At 41.7% G+C, this 25,313-nt stretch overlaps 3 protein-coding genes across 7 annotated transcripts; 1 reads left to right on the top strand and 2 right to left on the bottom strand.

Moving 5' to 3' along the window:
* Positions 1-325: 325 nt before the first annotated feature.
* Positions 326-3,767, bottom strand: LOC115195993 (ankyrin repeat domain-containing protein SOWAHC-like). The gene has a single exon (XM_029756417.1). It carries the CDS (start codon positions 3,382-3,384, stop codon positions 1,639-1,641), a length of 1,746 nt encoding a protein of 581 aa, XP_029612277.1. The 5' UTR covers positions 3,385-3,767; the 3' UTR covers positions 326-1,638.
* A 1,612-nt stretch (positions 3,768-5,379) lies between these two features.
* Positions 5,380-11,984, top strand: LOC115195992 (septin-10). Its single transcript, XM_029756416.1, has 10 exons — positions 5,380-5,531; positions 6,291-6,405; positions 6,667-6,862; positions 7,140-7,326; positions 8,026-8,187; positions 9,250-9,346; positions 9,471-9,639; positions 9,791-9,923; positions 10,197-10,381; positions 10,957-11,984. Exons 1-10 carry the CDS (start codon positions 5,505-5,507, stop codon positions 10,970-10,972), a joined length of 1,287 nt encoding a protein of 428 aa, XP_029612276.1. The 5' UTR covers positions 5,380-5,504; the 3' UTR covers positions 10,973-11,984.
* Positions 11,985-12,036: 52 nt separating this feature from the next.
* On the bottom strand, positions 12,037-18,478 carry LOC115195991 (centrosomal protein of 70 kDa). Of its 5 annotated transcripts, none has more exons than XM_029756412.1 (16): positions 18,238-18,478; positions 18,000-18,019; positions 17,438-17,540; positions 16,823-16,946; positions 15,497-15,677; positions 15,056-15,231; positions 14,862-14,921; positions 14,633-14,735; positions 14,324-14,490; positions 14,091-14,181; positions 13,817-13,987; positions 13,439-13,588; positions 13,060-13,228; positions 12,471-12,585; positions 12,305-12,384; positions 12,037-12,211 (listed from the first exon to the last, which is right to left on the bottom strand). In XM_029756412.1, exons 2-16 carry the CDS (start codon positions 18,006-18,008, stop codon positions 12,150-12,152), a joined length of 1,761 nt encoding a protein of 586 aa, XP_029612272.1. In that variant the 5' UTR covers positions 18,009-18,019; positions 18,238-18,478; the 3' UTR covers positions 12,037-12,149. The 5 variants fall into 5 exon arrangements, with proteins under 5 accessions (XP_029612272.1, XP_029612273.1, XP_029612274.1 ...); XM_029756413.1 differs by having other exon boundaries at positions 17,438-17,537; XM_029756414.1 differs by lacking the exon at positions 18,000-18,019.
* Positions 18,479-25,313: the final 6,835 nt, after the last annotated feature.

Here is a 25,313-nt window from a genome sequence, read left to right as displayed (position 1 = left end):
TCTTAGCTGACTTAGTTAAAAAAAACTCAAACACAAGGCCAAATCTACACTGGAGTTGCTTATCCAAGATGACAGTGAATGTTCGGGAGTAGCCGAGTTACAGTTTTGACTTAAATCTACTTGAAAAACAATGGCAAGACCTGAAATGGTTGTCTAGCAATGATCAACAACCAATTTGAACAGAGCTTGAATAATATAGAAAAGAATAATGGGCAAATGTTGCACAATCCAGGTGTGGAAAGCTCTTAGAGATTTATCCAGAAAGACTCACAGCTGTAATCGCAGCCAAAGCTGCTTCTATAAAGTATTGACTCAGGGGTGTGAATACTTTTGTCATTGAGATATTTATGCATTTAAATTTCAATATATTTGCAAACATTTCTAAAAACATGTTTTCACATTCTCATTATGGGGTATTGTGTGTAGAGGTTCTCCTGGGTCAGCAAGCTGGAGCTTGTTGATTATAAAACCACTGGTGCATAACAGATCAGAGGGTAGCCTACAACGTGATACCAGACAACTGCAACCTTAGACAACTCAAAATAAGGAGCTATGATCAGAAGGTCATAAAGTGAGTATAACTACATAGTATAATTCAAGGTGGACTGTGAATAGTTATGAAACCTGATCTTTCATCATAGCACTACACACAGCAGGCCTACCATACACTCAACAACAGCGTACCTTGTGACACATAGAGCTCCTCTACTGATCCCGATTACAGACTTAAAGGACCAGAGGCCTTTTCATTGGCCTCCAATCCTCCACTTGAACACAAAGAGGAAGTAAATTCCCATCTCAAGTCTTTCAGGTGGACTGAATGGCATCCACCGCAGGAAAGCTGGATCAATAACGGTTTAAAATCAAAGTGCTTAAAGCAACTTAAACATAAAGGGATAATAAATTCATAGCATCACTAACAGTCTGACAGTAATAAGATAGAATTGCTCCCAAGCATTGTGAAATCAATTACATTGTTTCTACCATGTGGTCAAATAACTTGAAGTTTAAACTTCCCACTAGGCAAAAACAGGTTGAGTCAACCTTGTTTCCATGCCATTTTAACCAAAAAAATGTAATATGAAGACGTCAAATCAACGTGGAAAACTGATTGGATATGAAAAAAAAGTAATCAATGGAAGATAATTTCATATTTTTAAAATCACCCAAATTTGAACCCAAATCCAATGACATGGTGTCATTTTATGTCAATTTCACATTGAATTCACATTAGTTAAAAACTCAACGAAATGTAAATCAAAACTATACGTCGAACTGACATCTTTGCTCAGTGGGTTGCAGGCAGCTTTACATGTACGTTAAGGGTTAAAGCAGACGAACTGTAAAACCTCCTTGGCTACTTCGGCATGATAAGAGGATTAAGACAGAAATATTTAGCCTAACCAGAGCTGGCAATCTGGCCAGTTACTCAATAGATAATGTAATACCGTATTCTGTTAGTTCAGTATATTCATATAATGCCTGGGGTAAAAACCCTTAAGTATGTGTAACACCAGACATGGCCTATGCCACAAAAAAACAAAACACTTGTACCATCAGACTATACCGCATTGTGTCTGTCATCCTGCACTGTAATAGTTCATTTGCTCTTTGTCGAGTGTACTTAGAGGCTATTCTTCAGCCAAACAGATTTGACATGGGTCTGGATTTAAATGAGCTTTTCCTGGACCCGTTAAGCTCCTCTGTCTCACAGTGTGCTGGGAACGAAGTGCTGTGAACTATCTGCGAAGATCTGAAGCGGATCTTCTGAAGTTTTGGCCTAATCTTGCTAAGGGATGATTTCCTTCGCAAGGGTTTCTGTCTGGCCTGCCCCGCTCCATCACCTGTGTCCTCCTCACTGTGATTGTGCAGTTTGAGGGGCATCAGATTAGACTGGAGAACTTTAGACAACCTCCAATGCCCCCCATCGTCTGTGTCCTCCGAGTCCGAGTCGGCGCCACCACCCGCCCCGATGATGTCACGGATATCAACGGCCACACTGTTCATAAGATACTGACACGCCCTTTTCCCATTGTAATCTCTGGCCTCTACGTCTGCGTCATAGGCTCCTACCAGTAACTTCACCACTTCAACATGGTTGTGCATTGCTGCTAGATGTAGTGGTGTGTAGCCGGCACTTGACCGGGCATTGATGTTGATGGGCACTGTGTGTTGTTTGGCAAAGTTCACGATAAGTGCCAGCAGTTCTTGTTTGCCTTGCTTGGCAGCCCAGTGCAGGCAGGTGAACCCAGTCACAAAGTCCTTCTTCATGGCAAGGTTCGGTTCACAGGAAAGGAGGCGGTGGAGACTCTCCCATTGGCCGTCGGCTGCACACATCATCCATTCGTGTTCCAATGGGTCCAGGGTGACTGAAGCTCGGTCTTCGTCTGTAGTTGAGGAAACCACAGAGGCAGAGTCACTGTCGCTCCGGGCACAGTCCCTGTACTTTGTAGACAGGTAGACGGAGTTCCTCAACACCATGCTGCGTCGCACCTGGGGGGAGCTGTTCATCATGAGCTCAATAAAGTTATTATGGCTACTTTTAGGTGTGTTGCTTTCACTCCCAGATTTGCTCAGTAGCGAATCATAATTATGGCCTTCGTCTGCCCCATCCTCTGATGAAGGGTGACTGGACAGCAGGCTGTCCTGTACATTAGTTGGGAATGGAGGTCCGGGTAAGTGGAACATAGTGCCATCCGCGGCTGTAGGTAAAGATGACGTCTCAATCACTGCAATTTGCGGTGTGTCGCGCGGTTGCAATGTCTGAATGTCCTCCTTGGTCAATTTCTGCTCTCCATTGCCACCCAGGCCTAACGCATTTCCCATAATGTCTGATAAACTATTATTCTGAACTACAGACCTTGTTGACGCAGCTCTTTCTAAAATGTTACCTTCCAATATAATTCCTGAAATGTCAGGCGGTCTCACTCCTGCGGCATTGTCAGTTCCGTAACCCGAGCCAGGTGACATTTCTTGTTGTGCCTCCTCGTTTGCAGTGGTTTCCCAAGAGCGCACACGCCCAGCAGAAGATGCTGACAGATGCAGCTGTGGTGCACAATCTTCTATCAAGTTCTTATATGATTTTGATAGGACAGGGGTGCTGCTATCTTGTTCCAAAAAGGTGCCCGTCCCGTTGCCATTGTACGCGCTGTCTTTTGCCACTCGATACTTATTTTTTAAACATACACATTTCACTCCATTCTCCAACTTTACAAATGCGACGTTGTCCACGTATCCCTTGAATTTCTCCCGAACAATTGCTTTCTGGTCATGGTCTTCGGGGAAAACAGCTTTGAAAGAGTCAATAAATTCCTGTTTTTTCACTCTCCCTCCTCGCTCGGTCAGAAATTGTACGACCGCTTCTTGGGTGCACTCGGTCGCCATTACATTAGATTAGCTGGTAAAAACAAATACATACAAGTAGCCTTCGGTAAACCACTAATATACCCCAAAAATTATCTTCCCTTTTTTATGTTTATAAATTAGCTAGAGTTGAATCAGCCAGTATAATTACGGTTTTCACCTGCCCTGGTTGGTGTTGTCCCATCACATCATCCTCACAGACCTTGTTGTGCATCTTTGATACAGAATATAAATTAATAGAACTGTCACCCCAGCCAGAGTTGAGTCGGGAAGGACCCTCTTTTGCAAGCAGACCTGTCTATCCGTTTTATTTATATGGTCACAGCGATCCACCCCAGAGATATTAGAGAAAGGAGGAGATAGGAATCATGTTTGGCAATGAATGGAGGAACGTATAACTAACCCAAGATAGACCAGAGCCTGTCGTTTCCAATGGGAGCAAATGAATCATGGTGGGCAGAACAAGCAAGGAGGTGGGCAGAGGCAATCATGAGCTAGTGAGATCCTATTGGCGCGTTCTAGCATATATTTGCATATTTTCGTCAGAGAACGCATACTTTGAAGTGCGAGTGTGCAATAACTCAATTCGCACTCCTTCTTAACAACGCTTCTTTTTTTTTTTACTTTGACAAAGGGTAAAGTCTGCAAAACGCAGTCCACTCTGTTTGTTACAGATTATAGTTTGGGAAACATAAAACTGTACGGAGATCAAACGTTTAATCGATTAGAACATTTCCAGAATGTTGGCCAAACTCATCTCACTCCATCTTCTCACACTGCCGGCCACTGGCCTTCCTCGCATCACCATATTTGGTAGTGAGTGGAAACGCCAACCGGATGCTTCACATTTATACATCCGGTTTAATATCTGTCTCATTGTTCTGTGGTATAATGCAGCGTTCAAAACACCTGGAAACTCGGGAAAATACGCTGTCAAATTGTTTTTACATTTAACTAGGCAAGTCAGTTAAGAACAAATTATTTTTTACAATGACGGCATAGGAACAGTGGGTTAACTACCTTGTTCAGGGGCAGAATGACAGATGTTTACATTGTCAGCTCGGGGATTCGATCTAGCAACCTTTCGGTTACTGGCCCAAAGGCTCTAACCACAAGGCTATCTGCCGCCTCAAATCATGAAGTTAGTGATCTTAAGGTCGGAAAGTCAAACTCTAGACAGAGTTGGAATTCCGAGTTGGATGGCTGTTCAAATCAATTTTCCCAGTCGGAGCTCGTTTTTTTCCCGAGTTCCCAGTTGTCTTGAACGCGGCATAACGCCCCAACAACAGACTGTCAAACGATCGCGTTCACTTGTAATGCGGCATCACGTGATTGCAAACTAATCTTCTCATAATCAGGGTATGAGTTGAGAAACCTGCCTATTTTCCTTGAAAGTACGTAATGTCACGATTCCAAAGCTATACGATATTTCAGATAACAAGTTAATTATGTCACATATCGGAAAATACTTATGTTGTACTTATTGTTCACTAAATTCATGCTAATGTTGTGTTTTTGAGCTAGCGCCCAGTCGACTCCCATTCACTGTTTGTCCCAGAATCCCAGGAATGCACCGCGCGGCCCATTGACGATACATGGGCAACGTACACAATGAACGTTATACGATTCCAATGGCGTTTTCCATCTCCTCAAAAGTATCTCTGTACACGCCTCTTTATATCAACCACTACATTGGGAAACTGTGATCCTTGAAACGCCATTTTGGAATCAAAATTAGCGGCCCTTCAGTCAAAGTCGCCAAAGAACCAAAATGTCTACTCAGTTTCACACTATGTGTGTCCAACGAATTTCCGGAAAATTGGTTTATACCATTCATTCTATGGGGGTCGCTATATGGTAACAAACAATCTTGCAGTTCAAAATAACTACTATGTACTCAGAATTTGCTAAATACATATCACAAAATCAGAACATGTAGTACCTCATATGTTTGTAAGATATATCGTTTCTATTGTTAAACACAAAAAACTGTCACTCGTCTATCCCCAGCCATGGAAAAAGTTTGCAAGCCTACATTCCTTTCATGGCTACGTAGATAGTCGATTTTTCAAAGTTTTTAGTTGAGGCTATTTTCTTTACAACCTGCTAGTATTTGTAGCTATTAGCTCCTGTATTCCGAGATGACTACGTCGGATATTGCTCAGGGGGTAATTGTTGTGTTTAATTTAATCTCTAAATAATGTATGTTTACATTTGTACAACTTACGGCACGTTTAGCTTGCTAGTTAGCATGGTTATGTTCCAGGTCGTCTTTATTGCTGTTGCGCTGCGTAATCCTGAAAGGTAAAATGTATCTGGGCGTTGTGAGATCTGACCGCCTGCACAGCAGGATTACAATAAGACGACCTGGAACTGATTCAGTAACTTTTTTTACTATCCAGCTAGCTATGTGGCTAACACCTTAACTCCAACCAGAGTTTCTAAAAAGCAGGGTTTTACTGCCGGAGCTTGTTTACGCCCTTTGAGCAAGAATGAATATATGAAATACATATAGAACACAATTAGCCATGATCTGTCTAGCTAGTTTGCCAACGCATGGGTTAGTTTGCCGATGTGGCAGCCAGTGAAAGTTAACTTTCTGTGCTAGCTACAAAATCTAGCCAAATGCTGCTTAAACTGATCTGCCATCCATCTCCAGCCTTTCCAGGTCTATCCACAATCTGTACCACATTCAGTGTCAGTAAAGAAAGGGACAGGTCAGGTAGGGTGTCATTCATAGAAATAGGTAAATGTTTGTGTGTACTGTAGACAAATTTACATTTAGCCTTGTATGGGTAAGTAGTGTACAGACAATGAAAACAGGAATAGAAGATTATCTACCTAGGTTAACCAGTCCAAGCTGTAGACAGTCAGATATAGTCATATACTGAGTTGGCCTAATGTTAGGCTATGTCTCCCTATAACAGGACAAAAATGCCCGGCCACTGTCCTTGTCTGGCCATGTTGGCTTTGACAGCCTACCTCACCAGCTGGTCAACAAATCAACATGTCAAGGTTTCTGCTTCAATATCCTCTGTATTGGTGAGTAACGTTGTGATGTTACATTAAAAGTTCAGCCAGCAGATCAGTATCCCTTTTTTTAGATGGGAAAAAAATGTTGGCCCATTTCCTCTAAATTCATTTCTAAAACTTATTCTGGACTTATGCCCAGAATCCTCAATGTTGTTCTTTGGAACTCTCTAAAATGTTTTTTTTTTTTTTCATTTTCCTCAAGTTTGACCCAAAATTTACAAAGCAATGTTATCACTAAGATTAGCAAACAATATTTCCCTCACTATCCAGGCGAAACTGGTATTGGCAAATCCACCCTAATGGACACACTGTTCAACACTAACTTTGAGAACTTTGAGTCGTCCCACTTCGAGCCCAAGGTGAAGCTGCGAGCGCAGACCTATGACCTGCAGGAGAGCAACGTGCGACTCAAGCTGACCATCGTCAACACAGTGGGCTTTGGGGACCAGATGAACAAGCAGGAGAGGTGAGAGAAGTGCAGTCATGATATACCTGGGTCGTATTCATTAGGCACCAAACCTAACAGCCTACTGGAACTTGTCCAATAACTTCATTAAGAAACCCTTGTTTTAGTGTTCCGTTTCAAAACGTTTTGCTATGGTAGCCTATGCCCTAATGAATATGACCCTGATGCTGAATGACGAAACAAAGCACATTATTATGTCTTTCTATCCAACACAAATCAATGTTTTACCACACAACTTCTGATGGAATATGTCCTCTCTGAATGTTTCCTTTGGCAGCTACCAGCATGTTGTGGACTACATTGACACCCAGTTTGAGTCGTATCTACAGGAGGAGTTGAAGATCAAGCGGTCCCTTCACAACTACCATGACTCCCGTATCCATGCCTGTCTCTACTTCATCGCCCCTTCAGGACACTCTCTCAAGTCCCTAGACCTGGTCACCATGAAGAAACTGGACAGCAAGGTGAGGGCCTAAAACTAAAAGAAGCTGTCACTATTGCATTTTTTCTCTCTTTTGATTTTGTTTCTGGCACAGTTATACAGCATTAGTCTATAAATATAAACTTTCATAATTGTTGTTGTGTTTAAATGTAGAATTAAGGGGGTGTTTTTAATTTTATTTAGTATTTGGGCAGTTTAGGAAGTGTCATGGCGGTTGATAAAAACTGCATGATGAGTAATTACTACTGTGTTACTGTGACAGGACTGAACAAGTCTGACAAATCAGAATGTTGACATTGGGCAATCACAGAAGTCTGTCCTGACTGTGCTTTAGTTGTATGTATTTTAATTTTTTTAACCTTTATTAACTAGGCAAGTCAATTAAGAACACATTTTTATTTACAATGACAGCCTACCCCTGGCAAACCCTAACGACTCTGGGCCAATTGTGCGCCGCCCTATGGGACTCCCAATCACGGCCGGTTTGTGATACAGGCGAACCAGGATCTGTAGGGATGCATCTAGCACTGAGATGCAGTGCCTTAGACCGCTGTGCCACTCAGGAGCCCCATAGTTGTGTTCTACAGTACTGTTCTTTCACAAAGGGGAATTTGTTTCTTCTTGTAAAATTAATTTTATGTCCTGTTTGATTCTTGAGGGAATAATGTCAATTCAGAAAGAAAATGTATTATTTATAAGACAATCTATGTATTTTTTGTAGGTCAACATCATTCCTGTTATCGCCAAAGCAGACACCATCTCCAAGAGCGAGCTCCACAAGTTTAAGATCAAGATCATGAGTGAGTTGGTCAGTAACGGTGTCCAGATCTACCAGTTCCCTACCGACGACGAGACGGTCTCCAAGATCAACACTGCCATGAATGTGAGTTGTAGAACACTCCCTTGGTTCCAGCCAACACATCCCTTGGCATCTTTCAGGATCTCTGCCCAATTCCATTCCTCACAGTGGTGAATTTGGCTGTGCTAGACAGTGCACCTCAGTGAGTATGGCTACATGCACACAGTAACACGATTATTGTGGGTAGTTTGATGAAAACATTTACATGCTTTGCAAGAAGAACGATTTGCCTAATTATCCTGTTTACATGGGACTACCTGATAGGGCTTTGATCAATACAGAAAATATGCAATAAAAATAATGTTCTACGACAGCGACGTGTTATTTTTTTTTTTTAGAGAGTTCGGACATCTAAAGTTTGTATGAGAACTACTACAAATATTCCTACTTTCATTTTTTCCCGAACTCACTTCACTCACGCTAAAGAGGGAGGCTCGCTCGGCTGGTGCTAGCACATGCGCAGATAACTTATTCATACCTCGCCTATTCCTCTCTGATTTCGAAGATACTGTTGCACAAACTACATGCTGATTTAGGCCTACAACAGCACTGGTATCAGGGTGTATTAGCTAGCTATGTTTGCTCTGACTCAGTACATTTATTAGCTAGCCAGCGGCTAACAATAAAAACATTTGCTAAGTAAAGGCAAACTATCTGCAGACAGTAATATACACAAACTAATAGTGTCATTATAGAACGCTTGTGGATGTGACAAATACAATTGTGTTTTATTTTGATTAATATTAAGAAGCAAAGTGGAAAGCAGCATCGTTATCATCAACATATTGATGAGAGACGAGTCGCATATCACATTTAACAAACCGAACATTAAGATAACGTTATAGAAGGGGGAAAAAAACGGTCCATGCATCAATACCGGTATATAGTAAATTAGAAGATACCGCCCAACCCTAGAGTATGCTTTCTTCAATTTTGACCGTACTCTGATTTAAGATATGCAGAGTAAGGTATTTACATGACTAATGCCATACTTATCCTACTGCCAAAATCTGTTTAATGTTGACTTAGTGTGCATGTAAATGTACTCAGTGTCTTCTATGCCTATGATCTATTTGCTAATGTCAGGGTATCCTGCCTTTTGCTGTTGTGGGGAGCTCAGAGGAGGTGAAGATTGGAAATAAAATGGTCAAAGCTCGGCAGTATCCCTGGGGTGTGGTACAAGGTAGGTACACCTGTTTTACCGTGTAGGCTTCAGACTTACAGCTTGCTTTCTTTGAAGTGAAGTGTCTATGGCTCTGCAGTACAAATGCCAGGGGGTAAAGGTATGTCTGTCTGTCTTGTTTCAGTGGAGAATGAGAACCACTGTGACTTTGTGAAGCTGAGGGAGATGCTGATCTGTGTGAACATGGAGGACCTGAGGGAGCAGACCCACACGCGCCACTACGAGCTCTACCGCCGCTGCAAACTGGAGGAGATGGGATTCACAGACACAAACCCAGAGAGCAAGCCAGTCAGGTACGGAGAGAGCAGTGTGTGCACGCACAGTTATCATCATTTTGGGCCTGTGATAACTAGATAAGCTGCATAGATTAAAAGGTCTGAAAAAGCATTTAACGTTATACAGCGAGAGGAGGCTGTATATTTGTATTAAACTGTGTGTCTGCAGCCTGCAGGAGACCTATGAAGCCAAGCGTCACGAGTTCCTGGGAGATTTGCAGCGGAGAGAGGAGGAGATGAGGCAGATGTTTGTCCAGAGAGTCAAGGAAAAGGAGACTGAGCTGAAGGAAGCCGAGAGAGAGGTACTGAACACACACACACAGTGTCCTACTGTGACAGCATGCTATACAGGTCAGCAAAAGACATATAGGCCTAGACGTGGCGTCCAGACTCATGATTTGTAACAAAAAAATTGTAGGGGAAATCATCACAGAAAACCCATCTTCAATGATCTTTCATATTAAATGAATGTATTTTTGGTTGAAGAGATCCATGTGAGAAGCGTCTTTGGGTTTTAGAAAAGCGCTAGAAATTCGAGGTATTAAAAACACTGACGTTTGATGTTTTCCCCTCAGTTGCAAGGTAAGTTTGAGCAGCTGAAGAGACTGCACTCTGAGGAGAAGAGCAAGCTGGATGAGAAGAGAAGGTCTCTGGAGGACGAGATCAACACCTTCAGCAAGAAGAAAGCAGCTGCCGAGCTGCTCCAAGGCCAGTCCTTCAACACTAACGCCAACCTAAAGAAGGACAAAGACCGTAAAAAGTAAGATAAAAGTTTTGATACTTACTTAATCACACAGGCCTAAATGGTTGCAAAAAGGACAAAGACCGCAAGAAGTATGATGCATGTCCTTGTAAAATATGTTTCAGGACGGCTGTTTAATTCCCTTCGATGTTTATTGCTGAAATGTTTTGGGATAGCTCAAAGCTCTATTACACATTGTTAATCACATTCATGTACAGAGACTAACAAAAATGTATGTACACCAGAATTCTATATTTTGTGTGTGGACTGCAGGCATTATACAGTCATTTTAGTTCATCAGTGTGATTGCATTTCTGATTGACAGGAGTCCAGAAATGGAAGCTAAGGATGTTAACTTGACTTGTGACGAGGCTACTAACCAAAACCACAACTGTTGCTTCAGAAACCTGTGAAGTCAGTGAGATGATAGGGAGGGAAGTAGGGTATAAAGAAAACGTCAGTTTGTGTTTTTAGATGAGGAAACTATTGATTTGACAGTTGATAGGAAAGCTTAGTTAAGGAGTATAGATGTGTTGACACATTTCGCAAATGAGTGATTTTATATTTCCTCTTTTTCGTTGGGTCTCCTTTAGCTCTGGGTTCATGTGAAGAAATAAATGGACAAAGACCCCCTCCCATCAGTCAGAAGACAAATAAATACAAAATGGAATACATTCACCGATAGTCATCATTGTTTGCCTTATTAGTTAAAAAGAGCCTTATCAATACTCTGGCTGGTATTTAAGACTGGTAACCCTTTGTATTACTTTACTTTTCACTTCTACAGCTAGAGGGCGCCAAATGATCAAGGTCTGGTTAGGGTTATCATTTGAAAATACTGTACTTTACACTAAACAGAAATACAATTTGTTTGACATTCAAGATGTATTTAATTGTCCAATCTCGGAATTAGTTTTCTTACCGGGTTGTCTTGAGTATTCACTTTAAATGGGAAATCAGATAATGTTTGTAAACCTTCACTTAATTCTGCATGTCTTTTAAAATATGCTATTCACCAGTAGTGTGTATTATATAGCTTGATATTTATTCCATGTATTATTATTGTAGACACGTGGGTTTCTGGATGGATTCCATGTTTAGAAATACCTAGCTCTGATCCAGGACATCAGTGCACGTTCCTCACATGTTACATTAGTGGGGTAACGCGCACCAACGACCAGGACCAGAGCTAAGTTATACCCACCGCATGTTACATTCCAATCACTGAGGTATTATTGATATTACATTTTAAAAACACTTATATATATGCCTTCCTGGTATTTTATTCAAACGCTAAAGAATGAAGCGGCTGCTGACATGGGAATTCATTTTTGAAGAGTGAATCCATGTTTTTTTGCTCAATGATCTTTCTAAATAGAACACTAGGTCAAGTGGTTTTGACATTGTAAAGAACCGTTATGAATCTAATGTCGTGTGTGTGGAATAATGATTGCCAAACATTTTTTCCCCCCTCAGAAGGGATAGCTTTGAAAATAACTCTTACCTGCAATATTTTTGTACACAGCTTTTTTCTTAACTCTCAAATATGAACTGAGGCTTGTTCTTTGGTGTGGAGAAACAAGGGTTTATATCACTAAAAATAAAACATATGTTTCTCATACATACATGTAACATGTCATGTTATTTCACTGTACTAATGAATTGAGTTGTTGGAAGAGGTATTAATTCATGTTTATTTACATATCAAAAGTAGAACTCCATAAAATCACTCCAGCAAATACACAAAACATAAAAGGCATTGTTACATAATTACAAAGCACCGGTGTTACTCTGCTCTTGACTTTAATGACCTCAGAACGGGCATGATGTCATCCAGACAGTCCACATCTGTAAGATCAACCAAAATAGACGTACTAATAACCACGATCAGTAAACGATTTCAAACAAATGCATTATTGGATGGTAATAACATTTCCCTACCTAGAGTCTGGAGCAGCTCCTGAACCAAAAAGTAGAATGCAGGGAAGAACACCTCATGTTCCTTTACCTTCAAAATAATACTGACAAGCACACATATTTAACCCCAGGCAATAGGCACATTTTATTACATTAACACATTACTCAAAATAAATTCTGCTGCTTGTACCTGTCAATATCATTGGTTCCCAGGAGGACGTGGAGCTCGTGGCCAACCGTGGCCTCTGGGGAATTGACCAGACTGGCTACCTGGTTTACCACCTCACTAAGGGGTGCTCTGTCATCTGAAATTAAATTGTGTTGGAAATTAATTACATCCCTCAACCAAGTATACTGAACAAAAATATAATCGCAACATGTCAAGTGTTGGTTTCATAAGCTGAAATAAAATGTTCCATACACACAATTCTTATTTCTCTCAAAAGTTGTGCACAAATTTGTTTACATCCCTGTTAGTGAGCATTTCTCCTTTGTCAAGATAATCCATCCACCTGACAGGTGTGACATATCAAGAAGCTGATTAAACAGCATGATCATTACACATGTGCATTTAAGGCATCTGTGACCACCAGATGCATATCTATATTCCCAGTCATGTGAAATCCAGAGATTAAGGTTTAATTGAATGATTTCCTTGTATGAACTGTAACTTTAAAATTGTTGCATTTTTATTTTTGTTCAGTGTATGTTCTGGAGAACATGAATTGACCAGTACAGTATGTGCTGTAGAATAGCTCATGAGTTAGACACAGTCCTACCCAGGGCCAGGATGTCCCTGAGATTCCTCATAGCGTTGGTCATCTCCCCCAGCCTGGTGTAGACCTCGTTCATACGTGGATACACCCCGCTGAGGGAGGTTATATCAAACAGCTTCTGGAAGTGGGACACCATGGACTGGAGAGTGTTCTTAGTGGGGCTCCTCAGCACCTGGTTAGAGTTAGTTTCACATAAAGAGTTCGGCTTTCACCTATACACACACAACTTTTCATACATTTTTATTAAGAAAAAGAATTGGAGAATATCACTATCCCAAACATTGTACATGAGAAATGACCTGAGGTATAATGTTTTGCCTCTAAAGTTGAGCTGTAATTTCCATGGTTACTCCATCCACTGCTGTAAGCCAGGACTACCAACCTTATCCTCCCCAGAGTTGGTCTCCTCTAGCAGAGTGTCCACCAGTAGCATAAGGTCCTCCACTCGAACACTTTCCATAAGACTAGTAGCGCCTGCTGGCTGCCATGGTAACAGTCTCAGCATCAACTTACTCAGGGCACAGTGCAGGTCCTAAGCACACAAAGAGACATAAGTAAAGACGTGGGTCTCTAGACAATGATAAACAGACGTGGTTAAAGAAGCCTATTCTAGCCATACATATCACAGAAAACTGAGATGTTGTAGATATGAAGAGTTCTTAAACTCTGGCTTTCAGTGACAGGGCAAGTTGACACTGGACTATTGGACCTGGCTGCATACATGTTAGATGCGCTTTATAGACAGTTAGTCAGCTCTCACCTTCAGTGAAGCCAGTTGGTCAGCCCACATCTCCAGAGTGGAGAGGAGTTCGTCAAACTCGACCATCTCTGAGGCCCTGTTGGACAGAGGATGGCTGGTTGATGGCCTCGGTCTATGGAGCCTCAGTGGAGCCCCGGAAGTAGTCAAAACCGCTCTGATGTCATTCAGAACCTGAAAGTCAGGTAAGACAAATAGTCCAGCAAAGTCTGAATCAAAAACATAAAGTGAATTGATACTCGCTCCCGCTTTAGACAAGGGGAGATAAACGGAGTACCTTCTCGTGTCTGGCAGCCAAGGCCTTTGCCTTCACCACCTCCTGGTTACTCAGAGTAGCCTTCTCCTCCTCTTTAAACTCCTGAGCAGACCTGGGGTGGAGGTAAAGGTGATATGACTACCAATAGGACAGGCAGCATTCTAGGTTAAGGTAAGGAAGGGGTTAACTATGGGGTTAAGCTGTGGTGCTCGTCATATCCAAGAAGAATGACAGTTGCGTAATTTTTTTCCCACCTCATGTTACTCTGGCGAATAAGTCTGTCCATGCGTCTCAGTTGTTCTTTGTATGACTTCAGCTCTTTCACTGTGGGCCTAGATTCCAAGTCTTGCTTCAACTGCTGAATTTCATTCCTAAGCTCCTCCCTCTGAGCTTTGGTGTCCTTTAACTGTTCCTGATAGGACTATTGGGGAGAAGTAAGATTCAGAACTAAGATCATGATCATGGAATGTGGGGAAGAGGAACAGTTGTTACACTGTTCAAGACAAGTCATCCATAACCATGAAAAGTTCTGGTGTTCATGTTAGAAAAGTACAGGAAGTCACCTTCAGGAGAGCTTTGTGATTGGGGGAGACCCCGGTGGTGATTCTCATGCTGCTCTGCGATTGGTCAGATGTTTGTGATCCCCCAGAATCTGCTTTGAGGGACCTGAGGGAAGAAGTAAAGGTTGGTTAGTGACATCCGTCTACTTTTCTTTAGTCTTACAGTGAGAAAGGGTGTTGTCATAAAAATGATGCAAAACATTGAAAATAACATTGTCTATACAATATTTACTTGATATCGTCGCGGAGCTGTTCCATTTGGGCCTCATAGATGTCAATTACATCCAACACGCTGATGGAAAAGAAAGGTATTTGAAATCCTATAACTTCCAGCCCTAAATCTATAATAATTTAGTTAAGCAAGGGTAAAATGTTGTATTATGAATCCTAATCTATGGTCTTAACGACAGCAGCGATTTATCTTACTGCTGGTCCACTGGTGAGCTGGGCCGAGCTGATCTCTTGTGGATCTGCTGAAACACCTGGTTCTGCCTAGCAACCCGCCTCTCTTCCTCTGTCACAGTGAAGTAGAGCTTCCTCTGTAGCTGGGAAACCACATCTTTCTCCTCAGACAGCTTCTGCTCCAGGCCCTGGCCCCATTTCTACCAGCGGCAGAGCAGACAAACAAAACAAGAAAAGACAAACAAGAAAGTTACAGTATAATCAGGGGATATCATGTGCTGTCGGAAAATAAATATTAGTGCCCAACTCTTGTGGCTAGTTCTCCAGACACAGATTAAGCCTCGACCTGGACTAAAAAGCATGGTAAATAGAGAATCTCAATTGAAAGTGCTTTTTAGTCCAGGACTAGACTTAATCTGTGTCTGCTGGTAAACCAGCCCTGGCTATTTCCAGGGCACTACCTACCTGTGCATCTCTCTTGTCCTGCTGAAGTTGGTGCACTTTGCTGTGCTGCTGCGCGGCCTTGCCAATGTAACTGTCTTCCAGGTCCTGCAGCTTGCTCTTCACCCCGTCCAGAACTCCCTCCAACTCGGTCACCCTCTGGGACTGACGGGCAGCGCGGCTAATGTGCTGCTGAGCCTCCTCTCTTGAACAAACACCGGTAACACTTTACTTAAAGCTGGCAGGTATAATGGATTATGATACAATACAGATAATTGTAAAGCAACACAAAGACAGAAATTTCACACGTCGAAGCATTGCTACTACTCCTTTAGGACACACACTTAACCAACTCCTTTGGGGCACACAATTAACCCTTACTAAATGCTAGATAGGATTTAATAATCCTATGTAATCCTACATTTACATTTGAACATTTAGCAGACGCTCTTATCCAGAGCGACTTACAAGACCAATTAGGGTTAAGTGCCTTGCACAAGGGCACAGACAGATTTTTCACCTAGTCAGCTCCAGATTCGAACCAGTGACTTTTCGGTTACTGGCCCAACGCTCTTAACCGCTAAGCTACCTGCCGCCCTCCTATTTTATTGGATAATAAAAATTGAGGGCCATATTGAACTAATTGGGATAAGTACATATCAAACAGAAGATCTTTCGCAGGAAATAATGGTTAAGAGAATATACATAATTATTCAAGTGATCAACTGGGCAATATGAAATATAAAATCCAACTTTCAATCATATATAGTCAAAAACCATCAATTATCTTTCCAGGAGAGAAGCTAAAGTGAGGTAGCCTGGAATCCAAACTGATGTTTTAGGAAAAAAATACCATATCAGATTGAATTCCAGGCTAAAGAGAGGGTCTCTGACAGACAGGCTTAACATGGTGATAGATTGATGTTCAGGCTAGGTGATCTCCCTCCGTCACGCCCCAATGGTTAACACTTGCTGGCTGAGCAGCTGGTGTAAGCCGGCCCCATGTCTACCTCTTACCCCTCTCTGTCTCACTGTATTAGGCTTACTACTCATGTCCACTACTATTGTGTGACAACAGCTGGCAGGCACATGATCACGGATCTATATTATTAGGTAGATGGATGAACAACAGACCTGCCAAAAACATATCTTTCTGACATGGAGATTATTCTAATAATCATATAAGGCGATTTTTTTTGCAAGGTTAGAAACAGGATCAAGTAACTGTGGGTTCAAAAATATTAGGCTTCAAGAAGTGAGGTTTCCTACATACTGGAAAAGCAATGTTCTGCATGTCCGTGAGTGTCTAAAATTATAAATATAACTATTTAATATGAATCTTATAACTACTTAAGTTGGTTGTTGGACTGGATGAGCTCCTGAATCAAGGTCTGTCTCCTCTCCGAGTCTGTAAGCATCGTCCGCAGCATAGTCCTGATGTCACAGGCCGACTTCTTCTCCAGAAGAACCAAGTCTATGAGCAAGATGACACACATTAAAGTAGAATGTCTTATTGTCCATTTTCCTTCCAGTTCTTTTTACTTATAGGCCTATATTGTTTGGGTACCATGACCACTGCCTCACTAAATAACATTGAGAAAACTAGCCAGAAACATTGAGACCCTGGCTGGCAGCCTACCGGAAATAGAAGAGCCAGTAAGTGGAATAGGAGCAATGCATGCGCCAAATGGTTTCCCTTTGGGAAAAGGCTCATCACACAGAGGGGTGAGTTTGAGTGCTAACTTAGACGAGACAATGCACACCTAGAGCCAATAATTATTCATTATTTGCACACACAGAAACACAAGACAGACTGTAGAATGTTCAGCGGTCTAAAACATTAACACTCCTCCTTATAGACTTGTTCAACATGATCCAAGAAGTGAGTTAAGACATTTAGCTAAGATATGACAGTTCAGAATGTTACAGCAAGAAGATGATACAAAAACCATACTAAACCATTACCTGCAAGGTTCTTATTCGCGACGGGATCAGCAAAGTGAACCGGCTTGAACCCATGGTGCTGGAGGAGTCTGTTCACAGCATCCCACTCTGTCTGCTCCTGCTGCTAGGTCCAAACACACAGCAAAACCACCACATCATCACACAGTCCATTACAATACAACACACAAAGAATGTAGTATGATGCAGATTGTTCCCAATTATTTAAAAAATTCATACAATGCTTAATATGAGCTCTGCTCTACCTGAAACTGGCTGTAGGTCCACAGAAACACGTATGTTTTGTCTCTTGAATGAAACACAGCATTTGTGTTCTCCCTATCCATTTCCTCAGTATGTTATACACTTTAGGCTATACACACCACCCTGTCTGTTCCTGATGAGATAAAGAAATTCTAAGCGTTCCTCTTGCTCCATCTTCTATTTGACAGGAGGGTGTCGGTGTGTCAGCCGGCTACTGTACCCTCCCCCCCAGTCAACGCCTAACGTTATATGGGGTTATCGAATTACTTGGTCCCCCTTTGAGACCACCATGACAACACACAAACACACATAGTTGTAATACCTGTTCCATCTCTTCTCCACCTGCAGAGGTGAAAATAGGTTAGTTTACTAGCTAGCTGAGATAGCAGTGATGTTGAACACATAGCTATCTAGGTAGCCTATCTACTGTTAGCTAGCTAGCAATCTACGTTGCTAACTAGTTAGCCAAGTATTGCATGTTTCACCAAACAAAAGATAGAATTCCTAAAACATTCTGAATACTAATTTCCTACAATAACGTTTGGACATAACATATTCACCATGTATGTGCTTGTTGTGATGATTGGCTTCTCCAAAAATGCCAGTTCCCAAATTTCAAACCAAAAGCGCGGAAGTAAAGTAGAATTTATTGTGGACCGTTTCAACCAATAAAATAAAGCAAAATGTAGGGGATAGTTGATGTTGGATTTTGATTGGTGAAGCCAGATTTTTCTCAGACACGGGCGAGTTTGGTTTCTGAGTTCCACTAACCGAACACGTCAACCTTAAAAATACGTTCCATATCGTTTTATTGCAGTCACGCTGCGCAGGTAATTTACATATCGTGGGTCAAGATGCTCATTGCAAGTTGCTTTCAATAGTAAAAATGTCAGTAATCATAATAGCTTTAATTCATAAACTATTCTTTGTCATATTCGACATCGGGTAATATGACAAAGAATAGTTTATGAATTAAAGCTATTATGATTACTGACCTTTTTACTATTGAAAGCAAGACGCAATGAGCATCTTGACACACGATATGTCAAACTTGCTCCAGTTGAATAAAGCCATCTATAAATCTCAAAATAACCTTATCATTGGTAACACCTTAATTGGGCAGGACAGGTTCGTGGTAATGGCTGTAGCGGTATTATTGGAATGGTATCAACAATATAAACACAACATGTAACAATTTCAAAGATTTTACTGAGTTGCAGTTCATATAAGAAAACCAGTCAGTATCTGGTGTGACCACTGTTTTTCTCATGCAGTATGACATCTCCTTCGCATAGAGTTGATCAGGCTGTTGATTGTGGCCTATGGGAATGTTGTCCCACTCCTCTTCAATGGCTGTGCGAATTGGTGGATATTGGCGGCAACTGGACAACGCTGACATACACGTATATCCAGAGCATCCCAAACATGCTAAATCGATGACATGTCTGGTGAGTATGCAGGCAGAACTGGGACATTTTCAGCTTTCAGGAATTGTGCACAGAATGTTGTCACCTTATCTCTGCCTTCAAATTGCCATCGATAAAATGCAATTATGTTTGTTGTCCATAGTTTATGCCTGCCCATACCATAACCCCACCAACACCATGGGGCACTCTGTTCACAATGTTGACATCAGCAAACCACTCACTCACACAATGCCGTGCACATGGTCTGTGGTTGTGAGGTAGGTTGGACGTACTGTCAAATTCTCAAAAATTACATTGGAGGAGGCTTATGGTAGAGAAATTAACATTCAATTACAGTGCATTAGAAAAGTATTCAGACCCCTTCCCTTTTCCACATTTTGTTACGTTACAGCCTTATTCTAAAATAGATTAAATACATTTCTTCCCTCATCAATCTACACACAATACCCCATAAGGACAAAGCTAAAACAGGTTTTTAGAAATGTTAGCACATTTATAAAAAATGTAAAACTGAAATACCTTATTTACATAAGTATTCAGACCCTTTGCTATGAGACTCGAAATTGAGCTCAGATGCATCCTGTTTCCATTGATTATCCTTGAGATGTTTCTACAACTTGTTTGGAGTCCACCTGTGGTAAATTCAATTCATTGGACATGATTTGGAAAGGCACACAACTGCCTATATGTACAGTGAGGGAAAAAAGTATTTGATCCCCTGCTGATTTTGTACGTTTGCCCACTGACAAAGAAATTATCAGTCTATAATTTTAATGGTAGGTTTATTTGAGCAGTGAGACAGAATAACAACAACAAAAAATCCATAAAAACGCATCTCAAAAATGTTATGAATTGATTTGCATTTTAATGAGGGAAATAAGTATTTGACCCCCTCTCAATCAGAAAGATTTCTGGCTCCCAGGTGTCTTTTATACAGGTAATGAGCTGAGATTAGGAGCACACTCTTAAAGGGAGTGCTCCTAATCTCAATTTGTTACCTGTCTAAAAGACACCTGTCCACAGAAGCAATCAATCAATCAGATTCCAAACTCTCCACCATGGCCAAGACCAACGAGCTCTCCAAGGATGTCAGGGACAAGATTGTAGACCTACACAAGGCTGGAATGTGCTACAAGACCATCACCAAGCAGCTTGGTGAGAAGGTGACAACAGTTGGTGCGATTATTCGCAAATGGAAGAAACACAAAAGAACTGTCAATCTCCCTCGGCCTGGGGCTCCATGCAAGATCTCACCTCGTGGAGTTGCAATGATCATGAGAAAGGTAAGGAATCAGCCCAGAACTACACAGGAGGATCTTGTCAATGATCTCAAGGTAGCTGGGACCATAGTCACCAAGAAAACAATTGGTAACACACTATGCCGTGTAGGACTGAAATCCTGCAGCGCCCGCAAGGTCCCCCTGCTCAAGAAAGCACATATACATGCCCGTCTGAAGTTTGCCAATGAACATCTGAATGATTCAGAGGACATCTGGGTGAAAGTGTTGTGGTCAGATGAGACCAAAATGGAGCTCTTTGGCATCAACTCAACTCGCCGTGTTTGGAGGAGGAGGAATGCTGCCTATGACCCCAAGAACACCATCCCCACCGTCAAAGATGGAGGTGGAAACATTATGCTTTGGGGGTGTTTTTCTGCTAAGGGGACAGGACAACTTCACCGCATCAAAGGGACGATGGACGGGGCCATGTACCGTCAAATCTTGGGTGAGAACCTCCTTCCCTCAGCCAGGGCATTGAAAATGGGTCGTGGATGGGTATTCCAGCATGACAATGACCCAAAACACACAGCCAAGGCAACAAAGGAGTGGCTCAAGAAGAAGCACATTAAGGTCCTGGAGTGGCCTAGCCAGTCTCCCGACCTTAATCCCATAGAAAATATGCCAAACGTCAGCCTCGAAACCTTAATGACTTGGAGAAGATCTGCAAAGAGGAGTGGGACAAAATCCCTCCTGAGATGTTTGCAAACCTGGTGGCCAACTACAAGAAACGTCTGACCTCTGTGATTGCCAACAAGGGTTTTGCCACCAAGTACTAAGTCATGTTTTGCAGAGGGGTCAAATACTTATTTCCCTCATTAAAATGCAAATCATTTTATAACATTTTTGACATGCGTTTTTCTGGATTTTTTTGTTGTTATTCTGTCTCTCACTGTTCAAATAAACATACCATTAAAATTATAGACTGATAATTTCTTTGTCAGTGGGCAAACGTACAAAATCAGCAGGGGATCAAATACTTTTTTCTCTCACTGTAGTCCCACAGTTGACAGTGCATGTCAGAGTAAAAACCAAGCAATGAGGTCAAAAGAATTGTCCGTAGAGCTCTGAAATAGGATTGTGTCAAGGCACAGATCTGGGGAAGGGTACCAAAAAATGTCTGCAGCATTGAAGGTCCCCAAGAACACAGTGACCTAAATCATTCTTAAATGGAAGAAGTTTGGAACCACCAAGACTCTTCCTAGAGCTGGCCGCCCGGCCAAACTGAGCAATCAGGGGAGAAGGGCCTTGGTCAGGGAAGTGACCAAAACCCGATGGTCCCTCTGACAGAGCTCCAGAGTTCCTCTGTGGAGATGGGGGAGCCTTCCAGAAGGACAACCATCTCTGCAGCACTCCACCAATCAAGCCTTTATGGTAGCGTGGCCAGACGGAAGCCAATCCTCAGTAAAAGGCACATAACAGCCCACTTGGAGTTTGCCAAAAGGCACCTAAAGGACTCTCAGACTATGAGAAAGAAGATTCTCTGGTCTGATGAAACGGAACAAAGTACAGAGAGATCCTTGATGAAAACCTGCTCCCAAGTGCTCAGGACCTCAGACTGTGGCAAAGGTTCACCTTCCAACAGGACAACGACCCTTAGCACACAGCCAAGACAATGCAGGAGTGGCTTCGGGACAAGTCTCTGAATGTCCTTGAGTGGCCCAGCCAGAGCCTGGACTTGAACCCAATCAAACATCTTTGGAGAGACCTGAAAATAGCTGTGCACTGACGCTCCCATCCAACCTGACAGTGTTTGAGAGGATCTTCAGAGAAGAATTGGAGAAACTCCCCAAATACAGGTGTGCCAAGCTTGTAGCGTCATACCCAAGAAGATTTGAGGCTGTAATCGCTGCAAAAGGTGCTCCAACAAAGTACTGAGTAAAGGGTCTGAATACTTTGCTGAAATTTGCTAAAATTTCTAAAAACCTGATTTAGATTTCGTCATTATGGGTTACTGTGTGTAGATTGATGAGGGGGGAAAAAACTATTTAATCAATTTTAGAATAAGGCTGTAACCTAACAAAATGTGGGAAAAGTAAAATACTTTGCAAATGTACTATGTCTGGCAACAGCTCTGGTGGACATTCCTGCATTCAGCATGCCAATTGCACACTTCCTCAAAACTTGAGACATTTGTGGCATGGTGTTGTGTGACAAAACTGCACATTTTGAAGTGGCATTTTATTGTCCCCAGCACAAGGTGCACCTGTGTAATGGTAGTGCTGTTTAATCAGCTTCTTGATATGCCACACCTGTCAGTTGAACGGATTATCTTGGCAAAGGAGAAGTGCTCACTTACAGGGATGCAAACAAAATTTGTGCACACAATTTGAGAGAAATAATCTTTTTGTGCACATGGAACATTTCTGGGATCTTTTATTTCAGCTCATGAAACATGGGACCAACACCTTACATGTTGCATTTATATTTTTGTTCAAACAAATTGTTTGATTCCATTCCATTCGCTCCTTTCCAGCCATTATTTTGAGCCGTCCTCCCCTCAGCAGCCTCCACTGACTACTAGGTATGAATTTTATCCATAAAACACAGTATGGACATTTGAAAATCACTCTGCCCTAAGATAATAATGTTAGTAAGAAAGAGACTAAAAGGATATCTGTCAACCTCTTACACACGAGCTGGTGCAAGCTGGTGGCATTTGATGTCTTTCTCCCGTCACTGGACAGCCACACTGGAGAAAGGGCAAACCTGTAATTGTCTCAAGAAGGTCAAAATGCAAATCTTAGCCGCCACACTATCACCCATACAGTATACTCGTGAATAAATAGACGGTCTGTTTTTTAATTATTCTGTCTGCTTCTTTTCAGACTTTTGGCCAGGCAAAAAAATATGAATATTGTACATTACCTGATGTCTCCCTTATTGGCCAATGTGGTGATGAAAAAAACAGTGGTCAGATACAGTAATCAACCACTTGAGACTATTGGATATAGCTGAACCATCTAAGAAATACCATATGTTATCCCTAGAGTATGTGTGAATGCTGTGAGGCTTTCAAATTCAGCTAGAGAATTTCTGTAGGCCTTATTCATTCTAGGGCATCACCTGCCTCCCTGTGGAAGGTAGACTGGAGTTCATACAGGCAATAAGGAAAGGTCATCCCTTCCCTATACCATATGGAAATACATAGTGTTGGAATAGAACCATCCGAAGAGCCTCCATGGCTACTCACTGTCCCCACATACTGTACATCAAGTCCACCAAGCAGAACATTTTAATGGAAGTTTAAGCCTTGAACTAGTGTGAATCCTGTTGACATAAGGCTGTGTTTACACAGGTAGCCCAATCCTGTTAACATAAGGCTGTGTTTACACAGGCAGCCCAATTCTGATATTGTTGGAATAGAACCGAGCTGATCTGAATGATCAAAAGACAAATTTGTGAAAACAAATCTGAATTAGATCCGAACTGGGCTGCCTGTGTAAACGCAGCCTTAGATTAATGATTCATGGTAGATGGGTGGTCCCTATAGAATGATACCTGTGAGCAAAGTGGATACTGGATATTGGATAACCACCATTACCACCAGCCATATAAATAAATGTCTTCAAATTTCGAGGAAAACGATATTGTCTCATTAAATATTTACTTTGACACTTCTAAAAGTGTAAGATATTTTGCAAAGAACTAGTTAATTAACCTCATGTTGTTATCTGAAATGTAGTTAAATGCCACGTAATGTCGCCAAACAATTGCCTCCTGATTTCAAATGCCAAAAGCTGACATTCACATCACCTCATGCCACGGTCAGCTCTGCAACGTAGAATTAGGCATCCTTCTTTGTAAAAAAAATAAAAAACGTACTTGGGGATTGTATAATCTTTTTTAAATGATGCAGGTTTTTTATTGTAGTTTATTGTTTCTACTGCAAGTCGCCTATCTTCAGTTTGTGTCAGTTAATTAATGTAAAGAGCTTTTAATGCTGTCCTTGTGTTTTAAATGAAACAGTTTGGTGGCATCTGTTTCATGTGGCCTGATGATAGAAATGTGTTTCCTTCTGCAGCCTCAGCAGAAAGCCTGGCATTGGCTTCTGTTCTGCGGTTCTTCCAAGTCTCAGGAGACTTATTCTACGAAATAAACAACTAAGCAACGTGTAATGTGCCATCTGATATCTATTCTAAGGCTATTTGCATGGCACACTGGTTCATTCTGTTTCTCTTTTGCTGACCAATGACCAACGTACTGTATATAAGTCAGCATTGTATCACCACTATTTGCAGTTGAGAATGAGATGCTCCCAAAACTAACATTAGGCCAACACAGCAGTATGGTTATAGTGCGGGTGTTATACTGCTGATGAGGATGTCTTTCTGCTGTTAGGAATGCTGCTATAGGAACTGAATGTTGTTAGGAACTCAAGTTTAGTTTTTATTGTGCAGTGCATGGGGCTGGGACTAGGAGGGGAGGATAAACACTGCTGATGTAGAGTTCTGTCTGTTTCCTTACCATCTGTTAAGGACTAGTGCTGGATGTACGTTGGGTCCACCGCTCCATTAGGTGGGTAATGGAGGTTGATCATCATCGTCAGGGCAAATGAGCTGTGATAAATGAAAAAGATGTTCAATAGGATGGACCACTACTGTATCCAAGTCAGGAGGTGCATATTTACATTTGCTGCATATTTACATTTGCTAACTGAAGAGCATTGTCTTTTACAATAATATAACTTGATGTATCGTTTTGGACTTTGGAGAATTGTCTCTACAGTACTATGAACTGAAATAGACAGGAGAGGGCTACAACACATCTCCCAGCAGTCACATCTGTCAAGGTCATGGACAGAGAACCGTTTTATTTTTCACCTTTTAGAGACTTAACTTCCTGAAACATAATTTGCAGATAAAACATGAAAGTGGGGAAAGCATGAAGAGCACTCTCCACTAATCCCACTTCCCCTTGACACATAGCCAC

Source organism: Salmo trutta, chromosome 6 (assembly GCF_901001165.1).
Source record: "Salmo trutta chromosome 6, fSalTru1.1, whole genome shotgun sequence".
NCBI lineage: Eukaryota > Metazoa > Chordata > Actinopteri > Salmoniformes > Salmonidae > Salmo > Salmo trutta.
This window is presented reverse-complemented; position numbering and strand designations above follow the sequence as displayed.

What these genes read in the sequence shown, in the direction of transcription:
- LOC115195993 (XM_029756417.1), bottom strand. Translation starts at nt 3,384, where the DNA reads ATGGCGACCGAGTGCACCCAAGAAGCGGTCGTACAATTTCTGACCGAG.
- LOC115195992 (XM_029756416.1), top strand. Translation starts at nt 5,505, where the DNA reads ATGACTACGTCGGATATTGCTCAGGGG. An exon ending in CCAGAGAGCAAGCCAGTCAG is followed by an intron (nt 9,640 to 9,790) that starts GTACGGAGAGAG and finishes GTGTGTCTGCAG; the next exon opens with CCTGCAGGAGACCTATGAAG. An exon ending in TGAAGGAAGCCGAGAGAGAG is followed by an intron (nt 9,924 to 10,196) that starts GTACTGAACACA and finishes TTTTCCCCTCAG; the next exon opens with TTGCAAGGTAAGTTTGAGCA.
- LOC115195991 (XM_029756411.1), bottom strand. Translation starts at nt 17,760, where the DNA reads ATGGATAGGGAGAACACAAATGCTGTGTTTCATTCAAGAGACAAAACA. An exon ending in AGCTCACCAGTGGACCAGCA is followed by an intron (nt 14,922 to 15,055) that starts GTAAGATAAATC and finishes CTTTTCCATCAG; the next exon opens with CGTGTTGGATGTAATTGACA. An exon ending in ATCACAAAGCTCTCCTGAAG is followed by an intron (nt 14,491 to 14,632) that starts GTGACTTCCTGT and finishes TCTCCCCAATAG; the next exon opens with TCCTATCAGGAACAGTTAAA.